Source organism: Lynx rufus, unplaced genomic scaffold (genome assembly GCF_022079265.1).
Source record: "Lynx rufus isolate CCGP_SWC_20201006 ecotype Redwood Valley unplaced genomic scaffold, mLynRuf1.p SCAF_5, whole genome shotgun sequence".
In the NCBI taxonomy this organism is placed as follows: domain Eukaryota; kingdom Metazoa; phylum Chordata; class Mammalia; order Carnivora; family Felidae; genus Lynx; species Lynx rufus.
Genome location: NW_025814867.1, coordinates 157355466 through 157367984, shown reverse-complemented (window position 1 = coordinate 157367984; position 12519 = coordinate 157355466). Strand labels below are relative to the sequence as shown.

The following is a 12519-nucleotide window of genomic DNA, read 5'->3' as shown; positions in this document are numbered from 1 at the left end:
TTCCTGTAGGGCCGCACCCCTGTGCAGCGGATGCCCTGGCCTTGTGCAGCCTGCTTCTCTAATGATGAGGTTTTTCTCACGACGAGGATCAGAGGTCACTGCCCACCAGGAGTTCTCCGTGACCCGTGCCCTCAGTCCACACCCGTGCTGTGGGCCAGTGGTCACCGTGTCCTTCCCGCGTACCGGCCGCCGCGTGACCTCCAGCTTCTGGGACACTCGGACGTGAGCCCGACGCTCTCGATCTCCCTGTGTCTGCCCCGGAGCCTTCCTGACGGGCAGAGGCTGTTCGGGGACGTCATCGCGCACAGAGGGAGGTCGGGAGGTCTGCGTTTTCAGATTCACACAAACGTAGCTCGTGTGAAATGGTGAGGAACGAGGCGCCAGTAACACACTCGGGCAGGTTTCCAAGTGCAGCACGAGCGTGGGGAGGGGCAGTTAGTCACGCGGGCGAGCGCCAAACAAACAAAACACGTGCAACAGAAAACTAAGTTCTGGGAGACGGCCCGGAAGCAGCACAAACCAGGAAGACAACCGTTGTGTTCCGTGTTGCCAGGACGCCCACGGCCCGGTATAAAGGCGGCCCAGGCAAGGAGCCTCCAGACGTCCCCGCCCTCCTCCCTCCCAGACACCGGCCGAGCCCCACGCCAACATGTGCCACACCAGCTGCTCCGCGGGCTGCCAGGCTTCCTGCGGCTCCTCCGGCCCCGGCCAGGCGTCCTGCTGTGTGCCCGTGAGCTGCAAGCCCGTGTGCGTGCCCGTGAGCTGCAGACTCGCCGTGTGCGTGCCCGTGAGCTGCAGGCCCGCGTGTGTGCCCTCCTGCCAGTCCTCCGTGTGCGTGCCCGTGAGCTGCAGACCCACTGTGTGCGTGCCCGTGAGCTGCAGACCCGAGTGTGTGCCCTCCTGCCAGTCCTCCGTGTGCGTGCCCGTGAGCTGCAAGCCCGAGTGTGTGCCCTCCTGCCAGTCCTCCGTGTGCGTGCCCGTGAGCTGCAGACCCACCGTGTGCGTGCCCCTGAGCTGCAGACCCGCCGTGTGCGTGCCCGTGAGCTGCAGGCCCGAGTGTGTGCCTTCCTGCCAGTCCTCCGTGTGCGTGCCCGTGAGCTGCAGGCCCGAGTGTGTGCCCTCCTGCCAGTCCTCCGTGTGCGTGCCCGTGAGCTGCAGACCCGCCGTGTGCGTGCCCGTGAGCTGCAGACCCGAGTGTGTGCCCTCCTGCCGGCCCTCCTGCCCCACCCTGGTCTGCAGACCCGTGTGCTGTAGCTCCCCGTGCTGCTCCTGACCAGGGGTCTCCTAACACCTGCTCCGGCGGCAGACGGGGCCCCACCCGTGCCCCTCCGGTGAGGACCAAGTCTTCGCCCGGCCTCCGGTTCTGCGCGTGGCAGGTCAAACATTCCCGATGAACCGTCTGAACCCTGGGGCGAGGACGGAGCAGGACGGGCCGGATCCCCCTGTGACCCTGCGTGTCTCCGCCAGGGTCCTTCTCTGTCTCCGGCAGGGAACCCAGCCCGTGTGAGCCCAATAAATCGTGCCTTCCTGAGGCAGCTTTCTACTCCTGTCTCTCTGTTTCTACGTTTCCTGCCCACTGAGTCGGCGCTACGGAGCGGGGAGGGCTAATCCCCTCCTCGAGGCGGCTCGTCCGCGCTGGGGGCTCCCGGTGGAGGGAGTGGCCGCCGGCCTCAGGCCCCCGTGATCCGTGGCCCGGTGCGTGTGGCCGCGGCCAGCGACTCGCCCTTTTCCAAGGCTGCTCTTGCTTCCCCTGGCTGTCAGTTCCGGCCCTCAGTTCATGATTCACTTGTGTCGCTGGTCCACGTGCGGCCCAGTGTTAATTGATTGATGATCAGTTATTATTATAATAAACCCCACGAACCCACTACCCAACGTGGCAGCTAGAGCACCGTCGGTAATTCACCCCGGGCTTCTCAGGGAAACCGCCGTTAGAATCGTGTGCTACTTTCTAAAAAAGAGAGCGGAGTCACCTCTGCGTGGCCCTGAAGCGCGTGTTTTCTCATGCAGGGCCCTGAGGGACGTCGGAAGGTATTGTCCTGCACTCCTGGCCTCGGACTCGCTTTCTTCGCTCCGAGCACTGTTGCTAGGATTTCTCTCGGGTCCCGCGTCGTGTCGTGTGTCCTCTTGACCCTTCCCGCCTGCTCCATGCTGGGGCTGTTTCGGGTGAAACCTGCTCCTGTAGATGGGCAGGTGTGGGTGCCGAGGGAACGGGGGACCGGAGGGTCTGGCCGTGGACTGTCCATGCCCTCCTTTGGCACCTGTGACCTTTCCGTCTGGGGCAGCCGACCGCCCGTCCCCCGGCAAGGCTCTCTGTCCGTCTGGCAGAGTCTCAGGCTGGAGGGCAGGTGCATGGGCGCCTGCTCCACCCCCCCGGGAACGCGCACCTGCTGCAAGCCCCGGGCGACGGTGGAGAGGCAGGGACACCGGCTTCTCACCCACCTTGTCTCCACAGCCACTGCACCTCCATGCCTGGTTTCTGGGGGTTGTTTTGTAATGAATTTTCTGAGTTGGAGAAGTGGGTGCGTTTGAGACCCACCGGCGGTGCAGTCTGCCGCCACCTCCCCCCCCCCCCTCCACCGCCCCCCGGCTTTGCTCCCAGCTGAGGTCGAGAGGCCTGCACTGCGGACAGGAGCCTGGCTGCCCTCCCACCCCAGGGATGGCCTCCGGAGCCTCAGTCCTTCCTCCTCACCCAGCTCTGCGGTGACTAGATGTCACAGTACCTGGATCCTGCCCGACCCCACCCCCAGGCCCCGTTGTCCCTGAGCTCCCGAGGAGGCCAGTGGGGGCCGGGAGGCAGGTCAGCTCTCTGGATGTGGCTCTTTTTTTTTTTTAATTTAAATTTTAGTTAACATACAGTGCAATATTGGTTTCAGGAGTAGAATTCTTTGATTCAGCCCTTACATACAACACCCAGTGCTCATCACAAGTGTCCTCCTCAGCGCCCATCACCCACTTAGCTCCTCCCCCACCCACCTCCCTCCATTCCCCCCCAGCTCATTCTCTGTCATTGAGAGTCTCTTGTGGGGGTGCCTGGGGGGCTCAGTTGGTTGTCTGGCTTCAGTTTAGGTCACGATCTCCTGGTTCATGGGTTTGAGCCCCTTGTCGGGCTCTGTGTTGACAGCTCAGAGCCTGGAGCCTGCTTCGGATCCTGTGTCTCCCTCTCTCTCTCTCTGCCCCTCCCCTGCTCATGTTCTGTCTCTCTCTGTCTCTCAAAAATGAATAAATGGTAAAAAAAATTTTTTAAAGAGTCTCTGTGGTTTGTTTCCCTCTCTTCTCTTCACCCCCTTCATATGTGTTCATCTGTTTTGTTTCTACATATGAGTGAAATCATACAGTATGTGTCTTTCCCTGACTGACTTATTTCACTTTGCAAAATACACTTTAGCTCCATCCATGTAGTTGCAAATGGCAAGATTTCATTCTTTTTCATTGCTGAGTAGTATTCCATTATATATATATATGTATATATATGTATATATATATATATGTATATATATATATATATCACATCTTCTTTATCCATTTGTCACTGGATGGACATTTGGACTCTTTCCATAATTTAGCTGTTGTCAATAGTGCTGGTATAAATATCGGGATGCGTGTGCTCCTTTGAATCAGCATTTTTTGTATCCTTCGGGTAAATACTCAGTAGTGTGATTACTGGGTCGTAGGGTAGGTCTATTTTCAACTTTTTGAGGAACCTCCGTACTGTTTCCAGAGTGGCTGCACAAGTTTGCATTCCCACCAGCAGTGCAAGAGGGTTCCCCTTTCTCCACATCCTCGCCAACGCCTGTTGTTTCCTGAGTGGTTAATGTTGGTCGTTTTGACAGGTGTGAGGTGGTATCTCATTGTGGTTTTGATTTCTATTTCCCTGATGATGAGTGACGTGGAGTATTTTTTCATGTGTCTGTTGGTCATCTGGATGTCTTCTTTGGAGAAGTGTCTGTTCATGTCTTTTGCCCATTTCTTCACTGGATATTTGTTTTTTGGGTGTTGAGTTTGAGAAGTTCTTTATAGATTTTGGATACTAATCCTTTATCTGACATGTCGTTTGCAAATATCTTCTTCCATTTTGTCGGTTGCCTTTTAGTTTTGCTGATTGTTTCCTTCACTGTGCAGAAGCTTTTTATCTTGATGAGGTCCTGATAGTTCATTTCTGCTTTTGTTTCCCTTGTCTCTGGAGACATGTCAAGTAAGAAATTGCTGAGGCCGAGGTCAAAGAGGTTGCTGCCTATTTTCTCCTCTCGCATTTTGATGGTTTCCTGTCTCGTATTTAAGTCTTTCATCCATTTTGAGTTTATGTTTGTATATTTTTATTTTTGTGTAAGAAAGCGGTCCAGGTTCATTCTTCTGCATGTCGCTGTCCAGTTTTCCCAACACCACTTGCTGAAGAGACTGTCTTTATTCCATTGGATATTTGTTCCTGCTTTGTCAAAGATTAGTTGGCCATTCGTTTGTGGGTCCATGTCTGGGTTCTCTATTCTGTTCCATCGGTCAGAGTGTCTGTTTCGGTGCCAGTACCATACTGTCTTGATGATGACAGCTTTCTAATACAGCTTGAAGTCTGGGATTGTGATGCCTCCAGCTTTGGTTTTCTTTGTCAGGATTCCTTTGGCTATTTGGGGTCTTTTCTGGTTCTGTGGATGTGGCTTTTGAGTCCTGGAGGCACCAGTACTTCCAAGGGCAGTCTCACTACTGGCCATCTGAGATTTCCAGCCCCTTTAGTCTTCCTTAGGGACAGGTGATAAACTTAGAGCTGCAGAACTGCTTTTACGACCTTTTAGCTGCACGGACTGGAACCTATTACATTGTTTGAATTTGGGGGACTTTGGTAAACTGAGCCAGTTGACTCGGATGTATGTAGACATGCACCCACGTACTTGCATATGATGTATGTATGCACACACACACACAGTATATATGTATGCACCGTGCACACACCAGTGTATATCCCTCATACACACATGCACACACATGCACGAGGCATCTGGTTTCCCCAGCCAGCAGTGGGAGGTGAAACCCACAGAGTAGAGATGGGGTGCGGACAGTGACATAACAGCACCCCCTGAAGCTCCTCCCCAGAGGCCCCACTCAGCCTGCTCAGAGCCTATGGGACCCTCAGGCCACTCGGCGCCTCTGTTCTCTGGTGCTGCTTTTCCACATCAGGCATGTCTTAGGAATGAGGTTTTAGAACATGAGAAACCAAAGAGGAGAATGGAAATCTGACAAATGTATTAATTAGGAAAAGGTCCTCCAGGAAAGTGCGATTTTCTTCAAAGCCACGATAAAGGGAAGAAAATGAGCAAGTCCGAAACGGGGCCTGTGGGCTGGGTTTCCACCCGTCCCAGGAAGGAGGTCTGTGGAGAGGGGAGGCTGGTGTGGGTTGGGACGGGACAGATCTCGCTGGGCTCCTTGATGTGACCGGAGTGGTTCCTCCAGGACTTGGAGGCCGGGAATGGATGTCCTGCAGCAGGTGGGGGCACCAAAGGGGACAGGCGTGCAGGCGAGGGCAGGGCAGGAGGACTGTCATACACAGGGCCACCCGCACCTCACGGGACACACACGTGTGCGTACACATGTGCACACACACCCAGCTGCACACAAGGGCACACACACATACGCGTGTGGGCACACACAGGGCACACATGTACGCACAGGTGCACACAAGGGCACACACATGCATGCACATGCACACACACACACACACATGGCACTCACACACTGCGCTGTGCTTATCGGGTCCCTTGTCACACTGGCTGATGGGAATTTCCGTGAAGCTCACAGTGTAGGCGGGACACAGGACACAGGACGCCGGTTTGGGAACCTTTGGCTACTTTGCCGTGTGAGAGGCACATGGTGAGAAAAGGCTGCTGGCAGAGTCCAGAGAAGGGAAAAGACTTTTACTGGGTTAGAAAGACCTCTCTAGCGCCCCCCACAGGAACCCTACTTGAGGCTGGGGTGGTCACTGCAGGGTGTTTCTTCACCCATGTTCTGGGACAATGTGTTATATTCCTTAGTGGTTTTTAACATTTACAAGGCATCATAAACTGTGCACACTTTTAAACATTAAAAAAATTTTTAATGTTTATTTATATTTGAGAGAGAGACAGAATGTGAGCGGGGGAGGAGCAGAGAGAGAGGGAGACACAGACTCCGAAGCAGGATCCAGCCCCGAGCTGTCAGCGCAGAGCCCGACACGGGGCTCGAACTCACAGACCACGAGATCACGACCTGAGCTGAAGTTGGACACTTAGCTGACTGAGCCACCCAGGCGCCCCCTGAGTCAATTTCTTTAATGGTTCAAAGTTATTCAAGTTTTAAATGGCTAATTTGGGAAAGTTACATATTTTTAGAGATTTTATTGGGATTAAGTTGTTCATAATAGTCATTATTTAAAAAATCTCCATTATATCTGTAGTCCTGTCGCATTTTTTATCCCTAATTTCCTAGTAGTCTTTATTTGTGCTTTCTTGTTTATTCCACTGGCCAGTCTTGTCACATAGTTGTTTTCTCATAGAATCATCGTTGGCTTTGTTGATCTGTGTGGTGTGATTATTTTCTATTCCATTAATTTCTGCCTATGATTTTGCTATTTCTATACCGAGTAACTTTAACAACATTTCCGTGACACTCTCCATAGAAAATCTTCGGAAAACCGAGTACAGATGCTTTCAGTATGTCGTAGAGTGGAAGGAAGCCAACAGGGAAATCCCAGCCCCTTGTTTTACAGCGACAATAAATTCATATTTCTGACCTGCTGTGGCTGAGCCTCATTCATTGTGGCAGAAACCAGTTTTTTTTCAGTCTCATTGAAATTCTTTGTTGACAGGTATAAAGGAGTCAGTGTATATACACCATGAGCTCAGATTTTTAGGCCACAATGAAATACATGAATATAATGTTTAACCTGAAAATAAAATACACGCTATCTTACCGTGTACTGGGAGGTTTTTGAGACAAAATACTGTGTCTCATCTATAGCTAAAGAAAAGCATTTGCCACTTGTCGAATTCTGAATATGTTGACCATTGATGTCCTTTTTCTGCTTGCCCCTGTCATGTTTGAGGACAGTGTGTCACAGTCTCCCTGTGACAGGAGCTGTCACTCCTCCTTGGAATGCACCAGACATTGATATTTGAGGCTATACTTTGTGGTACATAGAAGGTCAGGATCATTCTGTCTTTCTGGGGAGTTGGATTTTATCATCACCAATGAGACATTCTCTTCATCAGTAACGGTGCTTTCTACCCTCAAGTACGTGTTGTCTATTAAAATAGTTGTACTAGATGTTTTGGGTTAGTGTTTGCTGGGTGTCCCTTTTTCTCTGTTCACTTCCAACCTTTCTGTCTGCGTGCTCTAGACCAGGGGTTGGTCTGTCTGCGTGCTCTGGACCAGGGGTTGGCACCCTTTTTAGGTAAAGGACCAGGCAGCAGCTGTCTGCAGCCTGCGGGCCTCCCAGTTGCTGCTGCAACCACGAAGCCCTGCTGTTGCAGCACGAGTTGCCATAGACGGGGCGCAAGCAAGGAGCGTGGCCATGTCCAGTGAGCCTCTTGGACACCTGGGCAGAGGCCCAGCGCTGCCCTGAGGGAGGGGTGCCGCCTGTACCCTGACTTAGACCACCATAGCACAGAGCTGAATTTCGTTTCTAAAAGATTCGATCTCTGTTTTTTAACTGGAGAGTTTAGTCTATTTATATTTATTATGATCACTAATGTATTTGAATATATTTCTATCATCTTATTTTGTGATCATCTTTGCCCCACCTTTCCATGCTGCTTCTCAAAGTCCCTTTCTACCTGCCGTCACGTTGACATTTTACAAGTTTCCTTTTGTTTTCTGTCTTCTCTGGTTCTGAAGTTCCTATGCTTTCTATTCTTTGATTGGCGGTCCTTAGGATTTCCGTGGGCATCCCTCATGTGGTCTGGCATCAGTCATGTCCCTTCTCACCTGTACATAAAGCAGATTCCCTCCAGCTTACCGGCATCGTCTGTCCGGGGCTCTGGTTTGCCTTTAAATTTTTTCTAACCCCACTAATTAGCATTGCTGCTATTCTCCTCAGTTAATATTTGTTTATCCACATATCTACCAACTTCTTAAGTCACTGCCCGCTCCGCCTCCCCGATGGTTCCCCCTGGGTCTGGTCCTCCTCCCTGGGGGCGTCCTGCAGGTGCTCCTGTGTGTGCACTGCTGATGAGTGAGCTTGCCCGGGAACGTGCATGGAGGTGGAGGGAGGCACGCGGACCTTTCCGTCTGCCTCACTGCCTCCTCGTGGGCAGCTATGGAGCCCACTGCAGCCGCTCCCCGTGGGCAAGCTGGGCTGTTCTCTGGCTGCTTCCAGCACATTCTGTCCTGAGAACTCCCGGTGCTCGTCATGTGGGGGGGACTTGGGTCTCTCGCACTTGCCTGTGCTGCTCTTTGGGACCTGAGGACGTCCTTTGTCGTCCCTAGAAGACAGCTTCTGCCCCTAGTTCTCTCTGGTCTCTTCCTCTGGAAGAGCAATTCATCGACTACCGGACCTTCTCCGTCTATCTTCCAAGTCTCCGGGCCACGCTTTGTCCTCACGGGGTCCCTGCAGCTCAGCGCTGTGGCTCGTGGCAGCCCGTGGCAGTGCACCCGCCCCGCCGTCTCTCCACGCAGAGGGATTTCGCTTCAGTGGTTTCACCCGTTTTAGCTTTAGAGGTTACATTTGGTTCTCCCGAGTGCACGGATCTTAAAAAAAAAAACGGAACTTTCTTCCTCTTTCGTGTTTCTTGTTTCATCTTTTAGTTTCACCCGTTTGAAGCTCACGTATTCAACGTCTGTGGTGGGATTTCTACGGCGTGAGGTTCTCGGGCGGCTGCTGTGTCTGTGGCACTTTGCCCGCACGGACGTGTGCGCTCACGCGTTTCGCGTCTGCGTCGCGAGCTCACGCTTCCGCTTCTGTAGTTGTGTCGACTCTGAAAAGCCCGGACTGCAGGTGTGTGCCTCTGGAGAGGTGCGCCAGGACTGGCGTTGAGCTCACGGCGCACGGCGTCTCGCTGAGCACCCACGACGGCCTCCGGAGCCGGGCACTGGCAAGCACCCCCGTCACAGATGGGGACGCGGAGGCTGCGGAGGGGCTGTCCCAGGTGACAGTCTGTAGATGGCAGGGCTGCCGCTCAAACCCAGCTCCGGCCACCCGTGCAGCGGGGCTCTTGATGCTGCCGTGCCTCGTGGATGGGGGCGCTGGGCCACCCTGCAAGTGAGGGGAAGGGGAAGGAGGCCCGGCCCGCCGGGAGAAGCTGAGAACAGGGAGCGGCTGTGAGCGCACAGCACGGTGCACCTGCTCCTGGCACACGTCCCTCCGCGGCCTCCTGTGTTCTGTCTGCAGCGGCACCTTCACCCGGCCTGATGGCACACAGCCGTCCACCCCGGGCCCCGGGGCGGATGTGGTGTCAGGGCCAGGGAAGGGCCCTACGGCGTGTCCTGCTCCTCTCCGTCCCCAAGGGAAACGCGCCAGGAGCACCACAGCCCCGAGGTGCTGATGGCCACAGGCGCTGCTCGGGACACTGGCCAAGGAGCCCGTAGGCGCCGTGCTCAGACGAGAAGGCCGCGCTGCTCTCGGCCAAGGGCGGATTGGTGGCAGAAAGCGCCGGCCCAGGGAGCCGAGGGGAACGGCCCAGCCGGGCTCCGCCGTACCCCGTGCCAGCTTGGTGCCGGTCTCCCCGCGGTGGCGCTGACCCAGGAGTGCTCCCTCATGGCTCTGGCCCAACATCCCGGGCGCAGCAGTGAGGGCAGCACGGCAGCCAGCCCCACGCGCTCTGCCTCGCAGGCTGCAAACAGTCTCATTTGTCAGTGCAGAGCCCGACGCGGGGCTCGAACTCACGAACCGTGAGATCATGACCTGAGCTGAAGTCAGATGCTTAACTGACTGAGCCACCCAGGCGTCCCTGAAAAGTATTCTCTATACAAAAAAGTCCAACTAACTAACAAGCAATGCCTCCACGTACAGAAGCACATAAAAGGTAGTAATGTTCTGCTCACATGAATGCAGTGTTCCTACTGGTCTTCCTAATTGGGTTTTATTTACATATTTTGTTTATTTTTATTCATTTTTAAATTTACATCCAAGTTAGTTAGCATATAGTGCAACAATGATTTCAGGAGTAGATTCCAGTGATTCACCCCCTATGTAGAACGCCCAGTGCTCATTCCAAGTGTCTTCCTTAATGCCCTTTACCCATTTAGCCATCCCCCCCCACAGCCCCTCCAGCAACCCTCTCTGTTCTCTATATTTAAGAGTCTCTTATGTTTTGTCCCCCTCCCTGTTTTTATATTATTTTTGCTTCCCTTTCCTTACGTTCATCTGTTTAGTATCTTAAATTTCTCATATGGGTGAAGTCATATGATATTTGCCTTTCTCTAATTTCACTTAGCATAATACACTCTAGTTCCATCCACATTGTGGCAAATGGAAGGATTTCATTTTTTTTTTTGATTGCCGAGTATATCTCATTGTGGTTTTGATTTCTATTTCCCTGATGATGAGTGATGTGGAGCATTTTTTCATGTGTCTATTGGCCATCTGGATGTCTTCTTTGGAAAAATGTCTGTTCATGTCTTTTGCCCATTTCTTCACTGGATCATTTGTTTTTTGGGTGTTGAGTTTGATACGTTCTTTATAGATTTTTGGATACTAATCCTTTATCCGATATGTTGTTTGCAAATATCTTCTCCCATTCTGTCGGTTGCCTTTTAGTTTTGCTGATTGTTTCCTTCACTGTGCAAAAGCTTTTTATTTTGATGAGGTCCCAATAATTCAATTTTGCTTTTGTTTCCCTTGCCTCCAGAGATGTGAGTAAGCAGTTGCTACAGCCGAGGTCAAAGAGGTTGCTGCCTGTTTTCTCCTCTAGGATTTTGATGGCTTCCTGTCTTATGTTTAGGTCTTTCATCCATTTTGAGTTTATTTTTGTGTATGGTGTAAGAAAGTGTCCAGGTTCATTCTTCTGCATGAAGAGACTGTCTTTATTCCATTGGATATTCTTTCCGGCTTTGTCAAAGAATAGTTGGCTATACGTTTGTGGGTCCATTTCTGGGTTCTCTAGTCTGTTCCATTGATCTGAGTGTCTGTTTTTGTGCCAGTACCATACTGTCTTGATGATTACAGATTTGTGATACAGCTTGAAGTCCGGGATTGTGTTGCCTCCTGCTTTGGTTTTCTTTTTCAAGATTGCTTTGGCTATTCGGGGTCTTTTCTGGTTCCATACAAATTTTAGGATTGTTTGTTCTAGCTCTATGAAGAATGCTGGTGTTATTTTGATAAGGATTGCATTGCATGTGTAGATTGCTTTAGGTAGTATTGACATTTTAACAATATTTGTTAATCCATCAGCATGGAATATTTTTCCATTTTTTTGTGTCTTCAATTTCTTTCATAAGCTTTCTATAGTTTTCAGTGTATAGATTTCTCACCTCTTTGGTTAGGTTTATTCCTAGTATTTTATGGTTTTTGGTGTAATTGTAAATGGGATTGATTCCTTAATTTCTCTTTTTGTTGCTACATTATTGGTGTGTAGGAATGCAACCAATTTCTGTGCATTGATTTTATATACTGCAACTTTGCTGAATTCATGGATCAGTTCTAAGAGTGTTTTGGTGGAATCTTTTGGGTTTTCCATCTGATCTTTTTTATATTGTGATATGGTGAGCGTGGAGGGCATGGAAGCTCCACGTGCTCTCCTCACGCCTTACCCTCCACATCCTTCCATCTGGCTGTTTCTGAGTTCCGTGAGCTGCTCTGAACAAATCAGTTGAACCCAAGGACCTCTGATCTGGAGCTGGCTGGTCAGAAACACAGGTGACAAGCTCAGCTTGCTGCAGGCATCTGAAGTGGTGTGGGGGTCAGTCTCTAGGACTGAGCCATTAACCTGTGGGATCTGACACTGTCTCCAAGTAGGTAGTGTCAGAACTGAGTTGAATTCCAAGACACCTTGGGAGGGTGTCCCAGAGCACTGTTTGTTGGAGGTGTGGGGAAGCCTTCTCACACCTATATGAAAATTGGGTCCAAGAACCCAATTTATGTATTATTCACAGTTAGTTAATTAATTAGAAGCCTTCTTTGCACCACACAATTCAGTGCTTCACTCCACCCCACAGGTAATTATCATCCTAAATTTAATATTCTCATTCTCATGCTTTTATTTATGGATTTACCACACATGTCCTCCATAAATATTTGCATCTCTTAACATCTCTTACCTATTTGCCACTTTGACTCTCTTTTGCTGCATGCTGGATGCTTTCTTTGGACCCGCCTTCTGATTTTTCTAATTCTCTCTTTAGCTGTGTCTAATATTCTGTTTTAAGTTGTCCACGGAGTTTTTAATTTCCATCACTTGACTGTTTTGATTTCTCGAAGTTCTCTTTGTTTCCCTCAAGTCTATTTCTTCTAGTTTATTACATTTACTCTGTTTTCATATTTACATTTCTCTCCCTAATTTCTTTAAATATAAACACTTTTTTTTTTATAGTCACCATGCTATACATTACATCCTGAGGACT

General features: G+C 50.9%; 2 protein-coding genes across 2 annotated transcripts in view; both read left to right on the top strand.

The window, feature by feature from the left end:
* Positions 1–12519, top strand: part of TSPEAR (thrombospondin type laminin G domain and EAR repeats) — a 158443-nt gene that overhangs the window by 22747 nt on the left and 123177 nt on the right. The window lies entirely within an intron of this gene.
* LOC124526510 (keratin-associated protein 12-1-like) lies at positions 650–1273 on the top strand. Its single transcript, XM_047099525.1, has 3 exons — positions 650–745; positions 962–1087; positions 1196–1273. The coding sequence occupies exons 1-3, from the start codon at positions 650–652 to the stop codon at positions 1271–1273; spliced, it is 300 nt and encodes a 99-aa protein (XP_046955481.1).

What these genes read in the sequence shown, in the direction of transcription:
- LOC124526510 (XM_047099525.1), top strand. Translation starts at nt 650, where the DNA reads ATGTGCCACACCAGCTGCTCCGCGGGCTGCCAGGCTTCCTGCGGCTCC. An exon ending in TGCCCGTGAGCTGCAAGCCC is followed by an intron (nt 746 to 961) that starts GTGTGCGTGCCC and finishes CCCTCCTGCCAG; the next exon opens with TCCTCCGTGTGCGTGCCCGT. An exon ending in CCTGCCAGTCCTCCGTGTGC is followed by an intron (nt 1,088 to 1,195) that starts GTGCCCGTGAGC and finishes TGCAGACCCGAG; the next exon opens with TGTGTGCCCTCCTGCCGGCC.